This window comes from Lynx rufus, unplaced genomic scaffold, assembly GCF_022079265.1.
Source record: "Lynx rufus isolate CCGP_SWC_20201006 ecotype Redwood Valley unplaced genomic scaffold, mLynRuf1.p SCAF_23, whole genome shotgun sequence".
In the NCBI taxonomy this organism is placed as follows: Eukaryota; Metazoa; Chordata; class Mammalia; order Carnivora; family Felidae; genus Lynx; species Lynx rufus.
Genome location: NW_025814838.1, coordinates 5765468 through 5786884, shown reverse-complemented (window position 1 = coordinate 5786884; position 21417 = coordinate 5765468). Strand labels below are relative to the sequence as shown.

At 42.8% G+C, this 21417-nt stretch overlaps 1 protein-coding gene across 1 annotated transcript in view; it reads left to right on the top strand.

Annotated features, from left to right (window-relative positions):
- The first annotated feature begins 9369 nt into the window (after window positions 1-9369).
- Window positions 9370-21417, top strand: part of CACNG3 (calcium voltage-gated channel auxiliary subunit gamma 3) — an 82372-nt gene continuing 70324 nt past the window's right edge. The window contains exon 1 of the mRNA XM_047087903.1: window positions 9370-9637. Within this exon, the coding sequence (XP_046943859.1) occupies window positions 9427-9637 (211 nt within the window). The 5' untranslated portion in view covers window positions 9370-9426. The remainder of the gene's footprint in view (window positions 9638-21417) is intronic.

Below are 21417 nucleotides of genomic sequence, written 5' to 3'. Positions count from 1 at the left end.
TTGTATTTGCCTGATGATGAGTGATGTTGAGCATTTTTTCATGTGTCTGGTCGCCATCTGGATATCTTCTTTGGAAAAGTCTCTATTCGTGTCTTTTGCCCATTTCCTCACTGGATTATTTGTTTTTTTGGGTATTGAGTTTTGTAAGTTCTTTATAGATTTTGGATACTAACCCTTTATCTGTCATTTGCAAATATCTTCTCCCATTCCGTCGGTTGCCTTTTAGTTTTGCTGATGGTTTCCTTCACTGTGAAGAAGCTTTTTATTTTGATGAGGTTCCAGTAGTTCATTTTTGCTTTTGTTTCCCTTGCCTCCAGAGATATGTTAAGTAAGAATTTGCTGAGGCCAAGATCAGAGAGGCTTTTTCCTGCTTTCTCCTCAAGAATTTTTATGGCTTCCTGTCTTACATTGAGGTCTTTCATCCGTGTTGAGTTTATTTTTGTGTCTGGTGTAAGAAAGTGGTTCAAGTTCATTCTTCTGCATGTCGCTGTCCAGTTTTCCCAGCACCATTTGCTGAAGACACTGTCTTTATTCCATTGGATATTCTTTCCTGCTTTGTCAAAGATTAGTTGGCCATATGTTTGTAGGTCCATTTCTGGGTTCTCTATTCTGTTTCATTGATCTGAGTGTCTGTTCTTGTGCCAGTACCATATTGTCTTGATGATTACTGCTTTGTAGTACAGCTTGAAGTCCAGGATTGTGATGTTTCCTGCTTTGGTTTTCTTTTTCAAGATTGCTTTGGCTATTCAGGGTCTTGTCTGGTTCCATACAAATTTTAGGATTATTTGTTTTAGCTCTGTGAAAAACGCTGGTGTTATTTTGATAGGGATTGCATTGAATATATAGATTGCTTTGGGTAGTATTGACATTTTAACAATATTTGTTCTTCCTATCCAGGAACATGGAATACTTTTCCATTTTTTGTGTGTCTTCTTCAATTTCTTTCATAAGCTTTCTATAGTTTTCAGTGTATATATTGCTCACCTCTTTGGTTAGATTTCTTCCTAGGTATTTTATGGTTTCTGGTACAATTGTAAATGGGATCGATTCCTTGATTTCTCTTCCTGTTTCTTCATTGTTGGTGTATAGGAATGTAACTGATTTCTGTGCATTGATTTTATATCCTGCAACTTTTTTGAATTCATGAATCAGTTCTAGCAGTTTTCTGGTGGAATCTTTTGGGTTTTCCATATGGAGTATCATGTCATCTGCAAAGAGTGAAAATTTGACCTCCTCCTGGCCAATTTGGATGCCTTTTATTTCTTTGTGTTGTCTGATTGCTGAGGCTAAGACTTCCAATACTTTGTTGAATAACAGTGGCGAGAGTGGACATCCCTGTCTTTCTCCTGACCTTAGGGGGAAAGTTCTCAGTTTTTCCCCATTGAGGATGATATTAGCATTGGGTCTTTCGTATATGGCTTTTATGATCTTGAGGTATGATCCTTCTATCCCTACTTTCTGGAGGGTTTTCATCAAGAAAGGATGCTGTATTTTGTCGAATGCTTTCTCTGCATCTTCTGAGAGGATCATGTGGTTCTTGTCCTTTCTTTTATTGATGTGATGAATCACATTGATTGTTTTGTGAATATTGAACCAGCCCTGCATCCCAGGTATAAATCCCACTTGGTTGTAGTGAATAATTTTTTTAATGTATATTGGATCTGGTTGGCTAATATCTTGTTGAGGATTTTTTGCATCCATGTTCATCAGGGAAATTGGTCTATAGTTCTCCTTTTTTAGTGGGGTTTCTGTCTTGTTTTGGAATCAAGGTAATTCTGGATTCATAGAAAGAGTTTGGAAGTTTTCCTTCCATTTCTATGTTTTGGAACAGCTTCAAGAGAATAGGTATTAACTCTTCCTTAAATGTTTGGTAGAATTCCCCTGGAAAGCCATCTGGCCCAGGACTCTTGTTTTTTGGGAGATTTTTGATTACTAATTCGATTTATTTACTGGTTATGGGTCTGTTCAAATTTTCTATTTCTTCCTGTTTCAGTTTTGGTAGTATATGTGTTTCTAGGAATTTGTCCATTTCTTCCAGATTGCCCATTTTATTGGCGCGTAATTGCTCATAATATTCTCTTATTATTGTTTTTATTTCTGCTGTGTTGGTTATGATCTCTCCTCTTTCATTCTTGATTTTACTTATTTGGGTCCTTTCCTTTTTCTTTTTGATCCAACTGGCTAGTGGTTTATCAATTTTGTTAATTCTTTCAAAGGACCGTCTTCTGGTTTCATTGATCTGTTCTACTGTTTTGTTTTTTTGGTTTTTTTTTTGTTTGTTTTTTTTTTGGGTTTTTTTGGTTTTGATAGCATTAATTTCTGCTCTAATCTTTATTATTTCCTGTCTTCTGCTGGTTTTGGGTTTTATTTGCTGTTCTTTTTCCAGCTCTTTAAGGTATAAGGTTAGGTTGTGTATCTGAGACCTTTCTTCCTTCATTAGGAAGGCCTGAATTTGCTATATACCTTCCTCTTATGACCACCTTTGCTGCATCCCAGAGGTTTTGGGTTGTAGTGTTATCATTTTCATTGGTTTCCATGTACTTTTTAATTTCCTTTTTAACTTCTTGGTTAGCCCACTCATTCTTTAGTAGGATGTTCTTTAGTCTCCAAGTATTTGTTACCTTTCCAAATTTTTTTCTTGTGGTTGATTTCGAGGTTCGTAGCTTTGTGGTCTGAAAATATGCACGGTATGATCTCAGTCTTTTTGTACTTGTTGAGGGCTGATTTGTGTCCCAGTATGTGGTCTATTCTGGAGAACGTTCCATGTGCACTGGAGAAGAATGTATATTCCACTGCTTCTGGATGAAATATTCTGAGTATATCTGTTAAGTCCATCTGGTCCAGTGTGTCATTCAAAGCCATTGTTTCCTTGTTGATTTTCTGATTAGATGATCTGTCCATTGCTGTAAGTGGGGTGTTGAAGCCCCCCACTATTCTGGTATTATTATCAATGAGTTTCTTTATGTTTGTGATTAACTGATTTACATATTTGGGTGCTTTCACATTTGGAGCATAAATGTTTACAATTGTTAGGTCTTCTTGGTGGATAGGCCCCTTGATTATGACATAATGCCATTCTTCATCTCTTGATACAGTCTTTATTTTAAAGACTAAATTGTCTGATATAAGTATGAGTAGCCTGGCTTTCTTTTGTTGACCCTTAGCATGATAGATGGTTGTCCATCCCCTTCCTTTCAATCTGAAGGTGTCTTTAGGTCTAAAGTGGGTCTCTTATAAACAGCATATAGATGGATCTTGTTTTCTTATCCATTCTGTTGCCCTGTGTCTTTTGATTGGAGCATCTAGTCCTTTGACGTTTAGAGTGAGTACTGAAAGATATGAATTTATTGCCATTATGTTGCTTGTAGAGTTGGAGTTTCTGGTGGCATTCTCCGGTCCTTTCTAGTCTTTGTTGCTTTTGGTATTTATTTATTTTTATTTATTTATTTTCCATCTTTCCTCCCCTCAGAGAGTCCCCCTTAAAATTTCTTGCAGGGCTGGTTTAGGGGTCAAAAGTCCTTTAATTTTTGTTGGGAAACTTTTAGTCTCTCCTTATACTTTGAATGACAGCCTTGCTGGACAAGGAATTCTTGACTGCATATTTTTCTGATTCAGCACATTGAATATATCCTGCCACTCCTTTCTGGCTTGCCAAGTTTCTGTGGATAGGTCTTCTGCAAACCTGATCTGTCTTCCCTTGTAGGCTAAGGACTTTTTTTCCTTGCTGCTTTCATGATTCTTTCCTTACCTGGAGTATTTTGTGAATTTGACTATGATATGCCTTGTTGATGGTTGGCTCTTGTTGAATCTAATGGGAGTCCTCTCTGCTTCCTGGATTTTGATGTCTGTGTCTTTCCCCAGGTTGGGAAAGTTTCCCACTATGATTTGTTCACATAACCCTTCTACCCCTATTTCTCTTCATCTTCTGGGACCCCTATGATTCTGATGTTGTTCCTTTTTAATGAGTCACTGATTTCTCTAATTCTTAAATCATGCTCTTTCCCCTTAATCTCCCTCTTTTTTCTGCTTCATTATTCTCCATAAGTTTGTCCTCTATATCACTGATCTCTGCTCTGCCTCATCCATCCTTGCCTCCGTGGCATCCATTTGAGATTGCAGCTCAGTTCTAGCATTTTTTATTTCATCCTGACTAACTCTCACTTCTTTTATCTCCAGAGAAAGGGATTCTAATGTATTTTCAACTCCAGCTCGTATTATTATTATCATGATTCTAAATTCTGGTTCAGATATCTTGCTTGTATCTGTGTTGGTTAAGTCCCTGGCTGTCATTTCTTCCTGCTCTTTCTTTTGTGGTGAATTCCTTCGTTTTGTCATTTTGAAGAGATAAAAGGAATTAATGAGGTTAGAAAAATTAAAATTAAAAAATTAAAAACAACACACACACACGAATGAAATAAATGATGTCAGATTCTAGGTGCCTTTTGGTCTGGGTGTTGAAAGGAGCTTGATAAATTAGAGAAATGGGGGAAAGAAAGAAAGAAAAAAAAGGAAATTGTTTGAAAATTTGAAAAAATGAATAGACTGAAGTAGAATAAAATGAAATGATGGAAGTAAAATAGAATTTGAAAAAATTTACACAAAAGTAAAAAGTATAGTAGAAAAAATTGAAGAAAAATATTTTAATAAAAATTAAAAATTCAAATAATTTTTCTTTCTGTATTCAAGAAAAAGAAACGAAAAAGAGAAAAAAGAAAAAAAAGAAAATTTAATAGATGGACCAGCAAACAGACTGAAATATGATTGAAATTACTTCGTTTTCCCCTAGAAGTCAAACTGTGAAGCGCTTTATTGTCCGTAAACTAAGCAGGCAGAGAGTTGTGTTCCTGAAGAGCGATGTTGGCCCATTTGGAAGGGGCTTAGTGTAATGGCTCCATTCTCCACTAGATGGCGCTGCTTAGCTTACTGGGGTGGATGATTGTGGCGCTTGTAGGGGCGTATGCGCATGCGCGGGGGCAGTGAAAATGGCGTCAGCCAGCCGCCAGGTCTCTAGTATCAGAATTCTGTTCTCGCGGATCAGCAATCGCACATCTATCCTTTGTCTTCGGCTTCCATCCATTCCCCGCTTTTAGACTGTCCGTGACCAAGACCCAGGCAGATGCGGCTGTGTTTCCCGACCCCTCACTTCTGAGGGACTGCGGCATCGACCTGTTCTGCCCCTCTGTGGAGGGTCTCACCGAGCAATGGCCGGATGCCGGCCACACTCAGGAATGTTCGCAAGACTGTACTGCTGCAGCGGGCCGGAGACTGCGACCGGGTGCCAGCCCGCCCCAGAAAAAGTTTGCGCGACAGTGTAGCAGCAGCGTTTCAGGGTCTATGGCAAATCACAACACGCATCTGGCACCAGGCTTCACCCCCGGGGACTTTGTTCCAGCACCAGCGAAAGTGGTTTTTCTCCCGGGGCCACTGGAGCCTTGCTTTGGGGGGGACCCACACAGCCTCTACCAGATGTCCTCCCAGCAGGGGAACCGCCTCTCCTGTGTGGCCTGAAGAACACCGGACCCCACTCTGCTCCTGGGGATTCGCCCTTCTCACCAGAGCACCGCCAGGTATAGAGCTGCGGCGTTTCAGACTCTGCGCTCCCACTGTTTATAGTCTTAATGAAATTTAAACCCTCTCCTTTCTCCTTTCTCCTTTTTAGTTCGGTCCCTGCGGCTGTTTCTACTTTTCCACTTTCTCTCCAGCTGCTACTGGGGAGTGCTTTTCCCATACTCTTCACCGGCTCCATCCTCTCTCCACCAGCTCCCTGCCCTCTGCGGCTTCTCTCTACCCCAGTTCACCTCTCTGCGCCGTGTACCTGCTGAGTTCTGTGGTTCAGGTTGTGCAGATTGTTGTGTTAATCCTCAGATCGGTTTTCTAGGTGTTGATCTGGTTGTATTTCATGGATGCGAGACACACACAAAAAAAAAACCTTCCATGCTGTTCTGCCATCTTGGCTCCTCAGATGTGATAGTGCTTTGAATCTCTTGGGTCCCAGATTGATCTGGTGAAAGAGCCCTCTAGTGGTAGAAATAAGCAATTAAATCTAAGCTTAGAAGCCGATTCTACGCTCCCATGTATATACCGCCTACACATTCAATTGAATGAAAGGATGAGGTCACCCCCTAGTAAGTGGGGAATCATCACAGGGAACTAACTGATGGCCCCCCTACCTCCACACTCCCACTCCAGGCAGGTGTTCTTACTTGCTTCAAATGCAGGTTCAGGACTTCCCACATTCTGTGATCAGCTTTGGCCCTGGGCAGAAGTTGCAAAGAATGATCCTGCTTCATCAGGCCAAAGGTTCAGTATAAAGCTCCATCTTATAACACATGCCCCTTTCTTTCCTTCCTACTGTCTACAGTATCCTGATCTACAGTTATCACTTTCATCTGCCTGAGCTCCTTACTCTCCCCTCGCTATTCCACAGTATCTTACTTGGATACCCAATTCCTTCTGCTGGACCTCCTGGGCACAATCACCTTAGCTGAAGCTGCTTTCATTTTACTGCAGGTCTGGTGAATGGAGTGACTAGAGCATACTCTCCTTAAGCCCAAAGTCACTGACCTCCCATCTACGTGGCCCTGCTCTGGGAAAAGACCTTTCTCACCCTTACTGGACTAAAGGAAGAAAGAAACAGATCCTGGAATGGCTATTATGGTCATTTTTCAATTATTTTATATTATTTAATTTTCTGAGAGGAGGGAAGGAAAATTTCACTCATCTAATAACATCTCCCAGGAAAAAGCAACTTCATCTCCAAGTTACAGATAGCTTTTTCCTTGAAAAAGAAAAAAAAAAAAAAAGCCAAAGCAGAACATTGTAATAAGAAGCAAATTTTCTTTTTAAGAAAAAAATTAAGTCACTTATAGAAGGCCTTGGAGACCTTCCTCTGTTGTCTCTTACATTCTTTGGGAGTAAAGCTAGCTATGGTTCTGGGCCCAAGTTTATCTTTTTCATTTTGGTTATGTGGCAGATTTTTCATATTTCTACTTCCTGCCCATAAAACAGTATTTGTGAACCATGACATATGCATATGGAATTAAATACATATAGGTGCACAAACATATGCTATGCCTATACACAAGCATGCGTGCCCACCCATCCACACAGCTATGTATTTATAGCAAACATATTCACATGGCCCACAACAGTGTCTACAGGTACATGTATATATTTGCATGCATTCTTTTCTTCTGCCACAAATTCCCAGGCATTCAGAACTCCTAACTAAATTGAACACAGCACAGGTTAACATTTAAACACAATCACACCATGACCTTATATTCAAATCCATGTATGCACAGGTATGTTTATCTAACACCAAGAATCAAGTCTTCAAGTGACCTTAAACTGCCCCCCCCAATGTAGCAAAGTAACCAAGAAGTTGTGATTACATCTGAGAAATCTTCAATACATTACTGCTACTCAGTCATCTGTATAGATGCTCTTAGACAGAGAGCCTGACTTGGCACCAGGAGACTATATGTGTTTGTGATTACCTTCCATTATATTTCTGTCCAGTTTAATAATACTCAAACATGACAGTTGGTAGTGGTCACATCTCAGAAACTGCAGAAACAACCCAAGCAGCCTCAATTCCAAACACCCAGCCTCCCGTCATGCCATAGGAAAATAATAATAATAATAATAATAATAATAATAATAATAATGGCATTTCTGTGGACTGTCATTAGTCAACTCTGTGTTCATGTGTAAGCCAGAATACATAGTAATAGAAAGCTGGTCAAATGCTGATCATTTGCAACACTATTTTAAAGGGAGACTCTCACTAGCTTTCAAGTGTGCAATGGCATTTGCACTTTGGACTAACAAGGAAAGCAGACCTAACTTCACCTGCTTCATGGTCTAACTTAGACAAAAATGTAAACAAATGAACATTCCAGGGACTTTTGGAAAGAATTTGACATTTTTATTGACTATCCCACCTTGAATCCAGCAACCCCCACCACCACAGATGTAAAGATGTTAAAGTATATGAGATCAAAGACCAATATCTCACACCCTGTCGCCCCAAATCTATGATATGCGTACAACAGAGTCTATATACGTTCAGTTCCTTCTGTCTTTTAGGAATACATGATCATATGTATATGAACAGTTCCGGGTCTGATCTGAGCACGTTGTCTCCGGTGTAAACGAAAGCTCCAGAGAAAGGAGGGTAGACATATTGGTTTGTTTTCTGGGGAGCCAAATTGAGACAGACTATACACAGATGTGCCTGTGACCACACTTTTTACCCGCCCGAGTAAGACATAGATCTGTCGCCGGGAGTTGCCGGTCCCTTTAAGAAGACTCGGTCTTCCCCAATGGGCTCCAGCGGCGCCCGCAGCAAAAGGCAAACTTGCCTGGCTCATTGGTGGGGGGAAAACGCCGCGCTGGGTGGGAGCTGAGAGCGCGCCAGAGTGCGCTGCGGGCTTCTTTCCCCTTCCCCTTTTCTTAACCCTTCCGGGAGCGGAGGAACAGGGTGTGCTGCAGCGCCGACGAGCCGGGGCGCTGACTGCCCTGGGCTCCGGAAACTTTGCGCGAAGCGTGGGATTGACCAGGCAGAGCCGAGCCGGCTGGCTGGCCTGGAAAGGGACTGGGGAAAGGCGGCGGGAGGGAGGACTGACCCTCCGGCACCCCAGCAATCTAGCCCCGACGCTGGAAAGGCAGGGGGTGCAACAGCAGCGGCTGCCAGGGAGCTGTCCCTTCAGCACCACGGACCTAAAGCCTGGGCGTTAGGGAGGCGGAGGCGGGGCAACAGGCGGGAGCTGTCCCTTCAGCACCGCAGACCTTTGCCCTCCGATGAAACCGGCCGGCCCCCGCCCCAGGACTCTGTCTTTTCTCCAGTTTGAGCGGGGGTGTCAGGAGCAGGCGGAGAGCTTTCCTGGGAGGCTGGGGAAGCAATGAACACTCTTCTCAGCGACTCGCCTCCCAGCAGTGCTATTTTTTGCCATCCGCCTTCACCCCCAGCACACGCGCTCGCACACACACGCACGCACGCACACACACACACATAGACCTCTCTGGATTTCTTTGCCTTGAGTCTCCCGGGGCTGTGAGGAGCCAGGCGCATCTCAAACCAAGCTGGCAGCTCCAGGCTCCGGAGCCATGCCCTGCACGGACCCTCATCTTTACCAAGCTCCTGAGGAATGAAAGGAACCCAGGGATCCTCAGAAGGCAGCAGTGATGTGGACCAACCCCCTGGAGCCTGCACCCTTCCAAGGGCCATAGGCGACCCAGGGAACCGGAGAGAGCTCCAGACAGGAGATCCCAGGTTTCCTAAAGTCTCTGTGGATGGTGACAAAAGGAGACCCGAATTTTTGGAAGAGCCTGCCCTAGGTTACCCAGCTGCAGAGTGATTTTCCCCTCTGGCATTGAACCTACCCCTCCAACCCCCAGCCATCCAGAGTACCATGAAGAATTATGAGGATGTGTGACAGAGGTATCCAGATGTTGATCACCACCGTGGGAGCCTTCGCAGCTTTTAGTTTAATGACCATTGCAGTGGGCACGGACTACTGGTTATATTCCAGAGGTGTGTGCAGGACTAAATCTACAAGTGATAATGAAACCAGCAGGAAGAATGAAGAAGTAATGACCCATTCGGGGCTGTGGAGGACCTGCTGCCTAGAAGGTATTTACAAAATTCCTCTCAGTGGCCCCAAATAATGCAGTTTCTGATATTATGATATTCCAGCGGGTGTTGGGGGAGATGGAGTGATGGGGAAAGAGGAATAGTTTGAATTATTGCTGAGAATGTGCAGATGTCCAGACTGTTTCCAGCAAGACGAATGCTGAGTGGGATGAAGGGGTTGGGTCTTGTTGATTGTTTATGGTTTAAGCTTTGTGAGATGCGATTTTGTGGCACTCTAGGCAGCTTCTGCAGTTGAGCAAAGTCTTCAAATCTAAAATTCCTAAGCATATTGTGAACTGCTTTGATCTGTGGCTTGAGATGGGGTCTTTGGCTCTGCTTAAATTGCCTTTCAGTGGAGGAGGGAGAGGGAGAAGGAGGAAGGAAGAGAGAGGGGAAGGGAGGGCGAAAGGGAGGGAGGATTGGAGGGAGGGAAAGGGAGAGAGAGAGAAAGAGAGAGAGAGGGAGAAACTGTGACCTAGGCTGGCACACTCTGAGCTATTTCCTTATTTCTAACGTAGTCTTAACAGTTTCTTATGAGTTTGGTCTAAGTAGATATTTTCACGAACTTGCATTGCCAACGAGACTTAACATATGTGAACCCTTACACACGCACATGCACACACACATTTTAACAAAACTTCCTTACTAATAGATGTTTCACTGTTTGGGATCAAAACAAAACTGAAGTGTTAGTATTTGGTATCCATCTGTTTTCTTTCTTAAGTCATCTCCAAACTCAACAAATATATTCCCATTACATTTGTATAAGATTGATTCTCCAAAAATCACAGCTTCTAATTTAAAAAATTGAAGATTTTTGCTCCAAATTATAACAAAGAGGACAGACCAATTTTTAGAATGTCAAGCTCTTGGGTAGCCTGACTGATGATTAAACTCACTTTCACTACATGAGGAGTCACTCTCAGCATCATTGGGAAATGCCTGAATGTCAGTGGTAGCAAATAGGAAAATAGAGAAGAAAATCAAAGCTCTGTGGAGCTTGTGTGCCTGAGGGAAGGCACTGGATTAGAGGGGCAAAAGGGAATTTTCTCAGGCTTCTGAGGAATCTGGGAAGCTTGTCACAGTGATGAGCAAGGAAATCTGGGTTTCCTGTATGTTCCCCTCCCTTGTTTGCCATTGGTTCTCCATGCCTGCATTCCCACTGGCTGGCATTTGTCAGGGCTTTTTGAGAACTTGCATTTATGTAAATCTCTTAGGAAATCATGCTATGACATCACTTGCTAGTGTAATATTGCATCATTCCCTGGCCTTCTTCCCATGTCCTCACACTCTGAACAACTGCTCTCCTGACTGTAGCACTACTACCATTGATTCTGTTTCCAACACAAATTTGCAACTGGTGGGAATCCCAGGTAGGAAAAGACTACTTTAAATGCAACAAAGATCATTGTACTTGAAGCCAGAAGACCTGGGTAATGCTGCAAACTATGCATGTGACCTTGGCTAAGACATTTACCTATTCCAACCCTCAATTATTAATCTGGGAAATGATTAGTTTGGAATAGGTGGTCATGAATTAGCACTATCCAAAGCTCTTATTTTATCCAGGGTACTGATGGAAATTTTAGAATAATTATTTCCCAAACATTGACAAAAATCTAAAGTTTGTGATCATTGGTGATCAGATATGGTGAAGTCATTTACCTTAGGGAAGTTCCATAGTTCCCTTTCCTATATTGACAACAAAGAATTGAGTTATCTTTGAAAAGTTGTGATTTGGTAGATGTTTTGATGTATACATGGTTCTAGGGATGGCATAAAAAATCTGAGTCAAACAAGGTACATATGTAGACCATGCTTCAGTTATTTCTGATTCTTCTGCCTCTGGGAACTAACCTTGGAATGCAGAATTAAACACCAATTTTGGCTTCTCCTGTTAGGGCCTAAAATCCCTGAATCCTTGCTCAGAATTTCTCAACTGATGGTTTCTCTTTTCTCCAACATCATGTCCTACACCCACAGTTTGCACAAGGAATTGGAATCCCACCCAGGCATTCTGTGGGCTTAGTGGGAGAAGTGAGAATTTGAATCAAGATGGAACTAGATGAATCTAAGATATGTTTTTAGGTGAATTCTTTGGAGAAAATTTGTTGCAGTCTTCATGCAACTTGACCCAGCTATACATTTTTTTTTACATTTTTGAAGTATTAAATACAGTAAGATGCATGAACTTGAATGAATCACAGTGAATTATTAGCTATGTGTACACCTGTAGAACTACCACCTAGATGGACCTGGCTGAAAATCTGAAGCCAAGATTTTTCTTTGTGTATGAATATAGCAAATGTTCAAGGAATTTTCAGGAACCTCTGATCTCCTGCATGAGAAGACACATGCAGTAGGCAGCATTCATCCTGTGGAAAAAAGCTGCATACCCATCTCTCATTCAGGATCCCTTGTCTCCCAGAGTCTCGACATCCTCATTTTTCTGGTCTTTTAGTGTCAAAGGATAACTGGAGGTCTTGTAGCTCAGTTTTCCCTAATATCAAATTAGAAGAGTCAGTTCATCCACACTTTTTTAAGAACCATGAGAGAATGTGACTATTTTGTCCAAAAGAGAATGCTTGGGAGGGACATGACAGCTGTCTGCAAATATCTGAAGAGTTGTCATATGGAAAGGAGATTTGAAATGTTCTCTGTGGCCTCCAGAGGGTAGAAGTAAGAGCTAGAGGAAAATAGGTGTTACCTCAATATAAATAACTATGCAGTGTGGAATGGGGAGCTTTAAGAGGTTATGAGTTCTCCACCACCAAAGATATTCAAGGATAATGAAACTACATCAATGTTTCCAAACTTGGCTAAATCATCAGAATTACATGGGCAGCTTAAAAAAAAAAAAAAAAGATTATGAGGCCTCACAAGTAGATTCTCTGCTTCCATAGGTCTGTAGTGGATCACTGGAATCTAAATTTTCTGAAACTCCTCTAAGTCATTATGATGTTAAAAGCAACAAGTATTGACTATTTACAACGGGCCTGGCAATGATTACATGAGTTAAGAAGGATCACATCACTCAAGTGAGAGAAGGGATGTTTCCAGTTTTCATTTCTATAACTCACCAGAATGTCATTTATATTTAGTACTTACTATATGCTAGCACTGTTCTCACAATTTTGAAAAATTAACTTTTTCCTCTTTAAAGGAGCTCATTGATGTAGGCATTGTTATTATCCTCATTTTTTAAAGTTTATTTTGAGAGGGAGAGAGAGTGGGGAGGGACAGAGAGAGAGGGAGAGAGAAAATCCCAAGTGGGCTCCGTGCTGATAGCACAGAGCCCGATGTGGGGCTCGATCTCACAACCGTGAGATCATGACCTGAACCGAAACCAAGAGGCGGATGCCTAACCGACAGCGCCAACCCAGGCACCCATATTATCCTCACTTTATAGGTGAAGAAACTGAGGCCTAGACAAATTATATGACTTGCCTGAGGTTATATACCTAAACCCAGCAGGCCCTGCTTCACCTTAGCCATGTTTCTTCTCAGAGCATTTGCTAGAGAACATTAATTCATGCTCCAGTGGATAGGTTGCTACTGCTACAAACATTAGCTCATGAGAATGCCCAGACACATGGGTTTTTCCATTCAGAAGTGTCAGGTCCCGGAACACTCAGCATGCCTGTGCAGCATCTGCAGGAGTGCAGGAGACATCAGACAGGCACACACTCAGAGACAGCAAAGGACACGTTTTGAATGAAAAAAAAAAAAAAAAAAAAAACAATCGACCTATGTAGAGACACCCACACTCAGAAAGCAGAACGAATGCCTGACTCATTATCTGGAAAGCACGCAAGGCATTCACAAAGTAGGGCCCCAACTTGCTGCATGTTTTCAATGGCAGCATGTGCATTTGAATGAGAACACGTTCAATGCATGATTCTCTCATTAAGACCTCTTGAAGTCTGAGACACAGTCAAAGTGATATATTTACATAATGGAAAGACCACTGGCCTGGTAGCAAGGAACCCCGAGGACTCATCACATTTCTGTCGCTAACAGTTCTGTGAATTGTACATGTTATTTTCCTCCCTTGAGCCTCAGTTTATCCAATTCTGAAATGAAAGCCCCAGGTAAGATTAGGGAGTAACAAATCCAAATGTCCATGCAGATGAAGCAGGTAATATAACATTTAGAACAAGGATTTCGCTGTCCTCTTAATTCTATGGTGGGTGAGGGGGAAGTAATTGCATTTGAGAAGATCTATAGAAACTGAAATGTGGTCTCAGGGTGGGGCAACAGAGAATGGTGGGGACTGAGGCAAACCAGAGAGAAGAATCCCCCATCTAAGGGACAGTTACTATGGGACTTGAGTTGATTTTTACTCTGGGCCGATGTGTACCAAATTCATCCCAATATTCCAAATATTAAAAAGCCAGTTGTAAGATCTCTTGATTTTTAAAATGTGGGCAACTAGGGGCTCCTGGGCGGCTCAGTTGGTTAAGTATCCAACTTCAGCTCAGGTCATGACCTTGTGGTTCACGAGTTCAAGCCCCGCCACATTGGGCTCTGTGCTGACAGTTCCAAGCCTAGATAGGGCCTGCTTCAGATTCTGTGTCTCCCTCTCTCTCTGCCCCTCCCCACTCATACTCTGTCTCTGTCTCTGTCTCTTTCACTCTCTCTCTCTTAAAAATAAACAAACACTGAAAAAAATGTTTAAGTAAATAAAATGTGGGAAACTAAATTAAAACAATTTTTAATGCAGTGCCTGCCAAGCCAAACTTACCTTATTGTTGAATTTGATCCATAGGCTGCCAGTTTTGAGCCCTGGAAATTATCTAAAAGTCCTTTTTAATCTAAATTTCTGATATTTTCGTATTTTATTCCTGAATTGTTCTCCATTAGTCAGTGATCACTTTTTCAATTCATTGAAAAAAATGCTTACAAAGAAAATAAAGCCCACTTAGCTTTTAGGACAAGGAACTTAAAATGACAGAAAAGAGTTTCAACAAAATGCTATTTCTGCTACAGATGGGCCTGAATGACATCAAACATCTGGCTGAAAAACTGAAAAAAAAAATTAGCCAGTCATTAGAAGTTCCCCTATATTTCCAAATCTCCAGATGGTTGACTTTTTCAGCCAGATGGGGTTGCAGCTTTATTTATGTGTTCAGAAGCCTTCGGGGAAGCTGCAAAGATGTGATTGAGGACAGGGATGAGAGAAGGGTGTAACGTTTGTTGACTATTTCCCATGTGCCAAGCTCTGTGCTGGGTGCTCTCGCATATGGTAACTCATACTTTTCCTATTTCCTAGCTCCCTCCAACAGAATATAAGGACAGGGATCCTTGGCTGTTGGGAGCCCTGGTCTATCTCTAGAGTTTAGGAACAGTACCAGCCAGTCACTTCTGCTCCTCCTCTCCTAGATCTGATGCAGCACCTTCCCTGAGACGTGGGTACAGAATGCTCTGACTCTCTTCCTTACTCTTGACCTCCTTTCTGTTCCTTTCCCTGCATGCTTCTTCTTTGTCCCTAAAGCCCAAGAGGCAAATAGAGGAGAGAGGTGGACTGGAGCTTTAAGGCAGGATGGGGGTGAGTAACTATGCCTGTGTTTGTAGGGCCAGTCAGGATTGGGGAGGTGGCAGAGGTTGAGGTGTGAGCATGATAACATTCAACTAGAACATGTCTGTATGGCCATATTGCTTGTTAAAATGTTGAAATACTTTCCTACTTCTTGGTAAACAGCATCTGGCCCAAGTCCCCCATCAACCCTCCCCCTTCCACCACCACTGTAGCTACCCTAGCCTATCCTGGAACCTCCCAGACATCTATGAGATTTGTCCAGTAAAGGGTTAAGACCCAGCCCAGCAGGGTCCATCATGATCCTGCCCCAGCCCTACGGAAGCATCTATTCTGACTGGTCTTGTGTCTTACCGGTGATTAAATATTCTGAATCTTATTCCTAAGTTCTATCATTGGTGAAAAGGACTGACTCCTCTTCCTTCTACCTCAAACCAGCCCCCCTACCATCCTACTCATTCAAGGAAGTAGATGATTTGAAAGTAATTCTGTTTGCTTCATCACTTGACATTTTATTTTCTGGATTAGAAAAAAAGGCAAGTGATCCGAGTTCCAAGGTTGGGTAACCAGTGTAGGTTATTAGCATGGTGACTAGTGGGCTTACTGGTATCCATCAAGAAAAAATAAAACAAGAAAAAAAAGCCCACAAAAAGATGACTGTATCCTTTGAATGTTCTCTTAGAGCAGTTTCTAACAATCTTACCGAAGGGGGGGGTCATCGGATCCTCTAGGGGAATGTAATTTTGTTTGACTTAAGTTTCATTACAGATTCAGGGTCAGTGGTATAGTTAGATGTTTACTTGTAGAAACGTGGAAAGATGCAAATTAATTTGCTCATTAGAGGTGCAAATGATTTCTGTTCATTAGAAGACATAACCCCAAATGTTGTAGATTTATTGCCCTTTCTCTAGAACATGAATCAGTTTCCTAACTTGACAATCTTGCTTCAGAATTTTTTCCCTGAAAAATATATATAACATCCCCCTTTGAACTAGCTTTGTCATTCTGCCAGTTCTCTCATTGAGGAGTTGAATAAAACTTGACATGAGCTCATTGTATATTTTAGGAAAATTATGTTTCTAACCATTTAAAAATTATACTCTGACATGTGGAAGTGCCCCCCCCCAGTGACACCAGTGTTTCTGAGGCTAAAGAGAAGCCCACAAAACTCCAATGTTGTTTTTCTTTTTCCTCCATCCACACGACCCTGCCAAAGCCCACTTTTTCACTGTAGGAGCAAATGGGCCTTTAATCATTTATGCACTGTTCTCTGACCACAGAGAACATGGGATAACAGCAAGGGGCTTGAGATCAGGTAGACTTGGGTTCTTACCTGGATCCTGCCGTTTATTGCCTGCAACACCTGGGAAGATGCTTAACCTCTGATCATGAGTTTCCATACCTGTAAAATGAAGAAACACAGTAGCAAGCATTTTCAACTATTTGTATTTTTATGCTTCTTATGGTTCCTTTATTCCTTCATACCTCTAAATAATATGTTGACCAGTAGTCCTTAATTCATCCTGTAAAGATAATACCCATGTGCAAAGACAAACGATAAGCTAGCTTTCTTATACCACCTCCCTTTCTCCTAAATACTTGTGGTTCTTCAGTGAGTCACCTGTGGCTCCAAGAAGAATCTTTTATAAAGATTGAGGGTGCCTGGAAAAAAGAGAGACTGGCATCACATTCCTGGTTTGGACGTTGCTTGTGTGCCTATTTGGGCAGGGAAGTTGGGGGAGACACCAGGCTGAGAGAGGGAATGACACTGGGGCAGCCTTTTTGGGATGGGGAGGTTCAGTGGGTTGTGTGGAACTGGTGAATAGCTGAGCGTGAGCCATTTGGTCAGTATCCCACCCAAGAGAGCCATCCATTAGGCAAGCAGACCCTGGTTAGAGCTACATGATGTTCACAAAGATGTTGCCCTGCACAGGGCTGCTGGGCCTGAGGGTGAAGCAAGGACTGAGAGTCATCTCCCGCTGCATTCCCCAAACCCTGCACCTTGGCCCAGAGCTGAGTCCATCCAAAGGGAAGAAGTCCTTTCGAAAGTGGTCACAGGAGCGTGACCACAGGACCACAGGAGCTGCTGGTCCAGCAGCGTGGAGCCATGAGTTTCCAGTGTCGGAAGCCAAGTGGGAGGGAAGAGACTGGATCAGACTCAGATACCCCACATCAGAGAGGGAAGTTGCAGTGGGAAGGCCTCCAGTAACCAATGCATGTGTCTCCACAAGACAGACAACACGTAGGTCCCCGCCACGCAGAGAACCCTGACCGTCAGTGTTAGCTGGCGAAGCAGTAACAACAAATAGTAAAGGTTTACACCTTCACCAAGTTGAGTGAAGTAACATTTTGGCCTTCTTTTCTTTCTGCTCCCGGCCACAGCATACTGAAGGTGCTAGAAGCTAAAAGAGGGACGAGGGACGCCTGGGTGGCTCAGTGGGTTAAGTGTCGGACTTCAGCTCAGGTCATGATCTCATGGTTTGTGGGTTCGAGCCCCGTATCAGGCTGTCTACTGACAGCTCCAAGCCTGGAGCTTGCTTCGGATTCTGTGTCTCCCTCTCTCTCTGCCCCTCCCCCACTGGCACACTGTCTCTCTCTGTCTCAAAAATGAATAAATGTTAAAAAAAATTTTTTTAAGAGGGACAAACGTGGATAGAGCATTGCAATCTGGAAGTTTTAACAGGCACAAGTGACTGGAAAGTTTTGACATCTGCCCAAAATATCATTAAGGAAATAAGAGATTAGATGTAACACAGTTGAAAGCTAAAATAAAAGTTACACACTTACACTCCACTCATTTGACACTCTTCAATAGACAGGGTATATATCCTCATGCTTTGTCTCTAAAATTCCGGAAGCCGAAAACACAGTAGTATATATCTACCATGATACGTAACTATATCTCAGGGGTTGGCAAACTATAGCCCATGGGCCAAATTCAGCCCTTTTACTATTTTTGTACAACCCACAAACTAAGAATGTGTTGTACATTTTTAAGTAGTTGAAAAAATTAAATAATATCCAATAATATTTCATGACACATAAAAATGATGAGAAATTCAAATTTAAGCATCTGTACTTCTGAACGTTGCCAATAAAAATTTTATGGAAATTTGTTTTCTCTCTTGTTGCATATGTACCTACATAGTATCCTCAATTTTGCTGCTTGGCCTGCAAAGCCTAAAATATTTACTGTCTGGCCCTTTACAGAAGAAGTAAAGTTTGCCAACTCCTGTTATATCTCACTGGAGAGGCATGTAGGAATCCATAACAACATTTTATTTCTGGAAGTAGCCTTTGTTTTCTCAAGAATATTGGGGGCGGGGGAGCCTGGGTGGCTCAGTCGGCTGGGCGTCCGACTTCGGCTCGGGTCATGATCTCACGGTTCGTGGGTTCGAGCTCCACATCAAGCTGTGTGCTGACTGCTTGCTCAGAGTGTGGAAGCTGCTTCAGATTCTGTGTCTCCTTCTCTCTCTCTGCCCCTCCCCTGCTCGTGCTCTGTCTCACTCTGTCTCTCAAAAATAAATAAATGTAAAAAAATAGTCTTTTTCATAAAAGAATATTGGGTCGGGAGAGGTGGTTGTACTATTTGCCTTCATCATAGACTCTTCATCTCACCAGGTATTCTGTGCATCCTCTTCTCTTTCTGGGAGAACTGGCACTTAGTTCTTTGCCCAGGTAGTACTTCACTTCTTCCTGAGACTTGGAGAGGGTGGAAGAAAGTCAGTGAGATCCTTCCCTCTTAAAGGTCTCCAGGAAAATGCAACCCCTGCCCAGGTATGCAGGGAACAGCATCTGTCAGCGCTGGCAAAAGGGGGAAACTTTAGGAGCCAGTGTTCTGATGGCAGTGGAAAGAACAGGACCCTAGAGACTAGGGTGAAGGTGGAGTCAATCATAGATGGCTACTGAGTAAGTGAGGGTAAAGAAACCGATGTCCACAAAAAACAGGCAGCTGGTATTGGAAGTCTAGACAGCAGTTCCCCTCCATTTGCTCCATACATGAGGTTCAGTAGTTCATGAAACTTGAAGAAAAATGTCATGTAAATAGGTGCTTTTAGGGAGAGAGTTGCATCCTCCAAAATGTTAAGGATCAGTATTGTAGAGCTTAGGTCAGAGGTGAAACCAGGCATGACCTTAGGATCACCTAAACATAGGTGGAAACTGAAGACATGAAAGCACACAAGAAGGGCCAGAGAAAAGCCAATGAATATAAACAGGGAAAATGACAAAACCCTAGGGAGCACTGACGCTTAGGGGGCAAGGAGCAGAGGGGCTGGTGAAAATTGGAAAGAAAAGCAGAGATTGAAGAAGTTGTCAGGATTTGACTAGCATTTTAAGGGTCTCTTGAGGCTTGCTCCAAAATGATGTAGATGAACAGTAAAGTCTAGACTAGCAGCTCTCCAGCCCAAGAGGCTTGCATAAGAGGCCACACCTCCAGGATAGGCCTGCCCTCCCTCCTGGAATCAGAAACAGGGCAGGTGTCAATTATAGATCCTGGGGACTGCTTCCAAGGAAGCTGGAAAAGGAGATGCTGGGCCATGAGAACCCGGAAGGGCCAAGGAAATAAGAAATAACTGACACTTAACGAACGCCTTGCATGTACCAAGCTACGATTACTGGGGCCGACTGAATGTTCACATCTGGGCTAAATCCTGAGCATTTATTTACTTACTTAACAGACACATACCGTAGAGGCGCCTCAGTGGTTCTGTGGTCATGATCTCACGGTTTGTGAGTTCAAGCCCCACGTTGGGCTCTGCGCTGACAGTGCAGAGCCTGCTTGGGATTCTCTCTCTCTTCCTCTCTCTCTGTCCCTACCCTATTCATATTCTCTCTCTCTCTCTCTCTCTCTCTCTCAAAAATAAATAAATAAACTTAAAAAAAACCCAGACACATACTATATACCAGCCACTGTTCTAAGTGAGTGTTTGACAAATATGATTTGATCCTTGTTACTTCTTCAGGAGGTAGATACTGTTTTTATCCCCATTTTGCAAAGGAGAGAATGGAGACCCAGAGAGTCCATGGTTAGTAAGAGGCAGAGCTAGTATCCCAACCCTACCCTGTGCTGCCTTTCATGACTGTACTCCATGCACTTGGATAAGCATTTAGGGCAAATAGATGCAATTCATAATAGTCCTGTGTACTGTTAGCAGACCTGCTCCACCCACAAGGAGACTGAGGCTCATAGAAGTAACTCACTTGCTTTGGGTCACCTGCCAATGTGATCTCCAGAAGCTTCACCTGAACCACCACACTGCACTGCCTTCATTGAAGGGCCTGGGGCCTGACGGACGGTCTCTTCCAACCAGCTCACTCCTGTGCCAAGGAGTATTTGATGTTAGTCACTGGCTCTGAGCCATTCAACAACAGAAACAACTGTGAAAAAGAATTATCCCAACCTTCCCCAATGTTTACTCTAAATCCAGCAAGGTCAAGGAAAAGAAATGGTAAAGCTAACAAGATTCAGATACTGTAGCACTGGGCTTCTGAGAAACACCACCTCTTTAAATCAAATGTAAATTAAAAAAATTGTTTTTAATGTTTATTTTGAGAGAGAGAGAGAGATAGTGTGTGTGTGTGTGTGTGTGTGTGTGTGTGCAGGAGCAGGGGAGGGTCAGAGGGAGAGGGAGAGAGAGAATCCCAAGCAGGCCCCATGCTCTGCACAGAGCCCGATGTGGGGCTTCATGTTGCAACCGTGAGATCATGACCTGAGCCAAAATCAGGAGTCAGACGTTCAACCGACTGAGCCACCCAGGTGCCCTGTGATATGTGTGTGTGTGTGTGTGTGTGTGTGTGTGTGTGTGTGTGTATTTTTTTAACGGCAACACCAATGGTTTGGAAGTGAGAAGAACAGAGTTTCTTAAAGAACCTGATTAGATGCAAGTAAGCAAACCACTGGAGATCGTTGCATCTTCTACGTTGCGCTTGAGTGTCTGCAAACTTGGGGAAGCCACTAGGTTCATGGCTGTCCCACTTCCTGAGGAGTACACTGGGGCCCATCATTTGTTTGACTTCTTTGAGCTTTCGCCTCTGTGTCAGGCAGGAATCAAGTTCTGGTGTAGATTGCCGTTACTTCGGGATCTGCAGCCTGATTCTCACGCAGCACTCAGAAAGGCGGAAACCATATATATATATATATATATATATATATATATATATATATATATATATTTTAATGTTTATTTATTTTTGAGAAAGACAGAGAGAGAGTGGGGAAGGAGCAGAGAGAGGGAGACAGGAT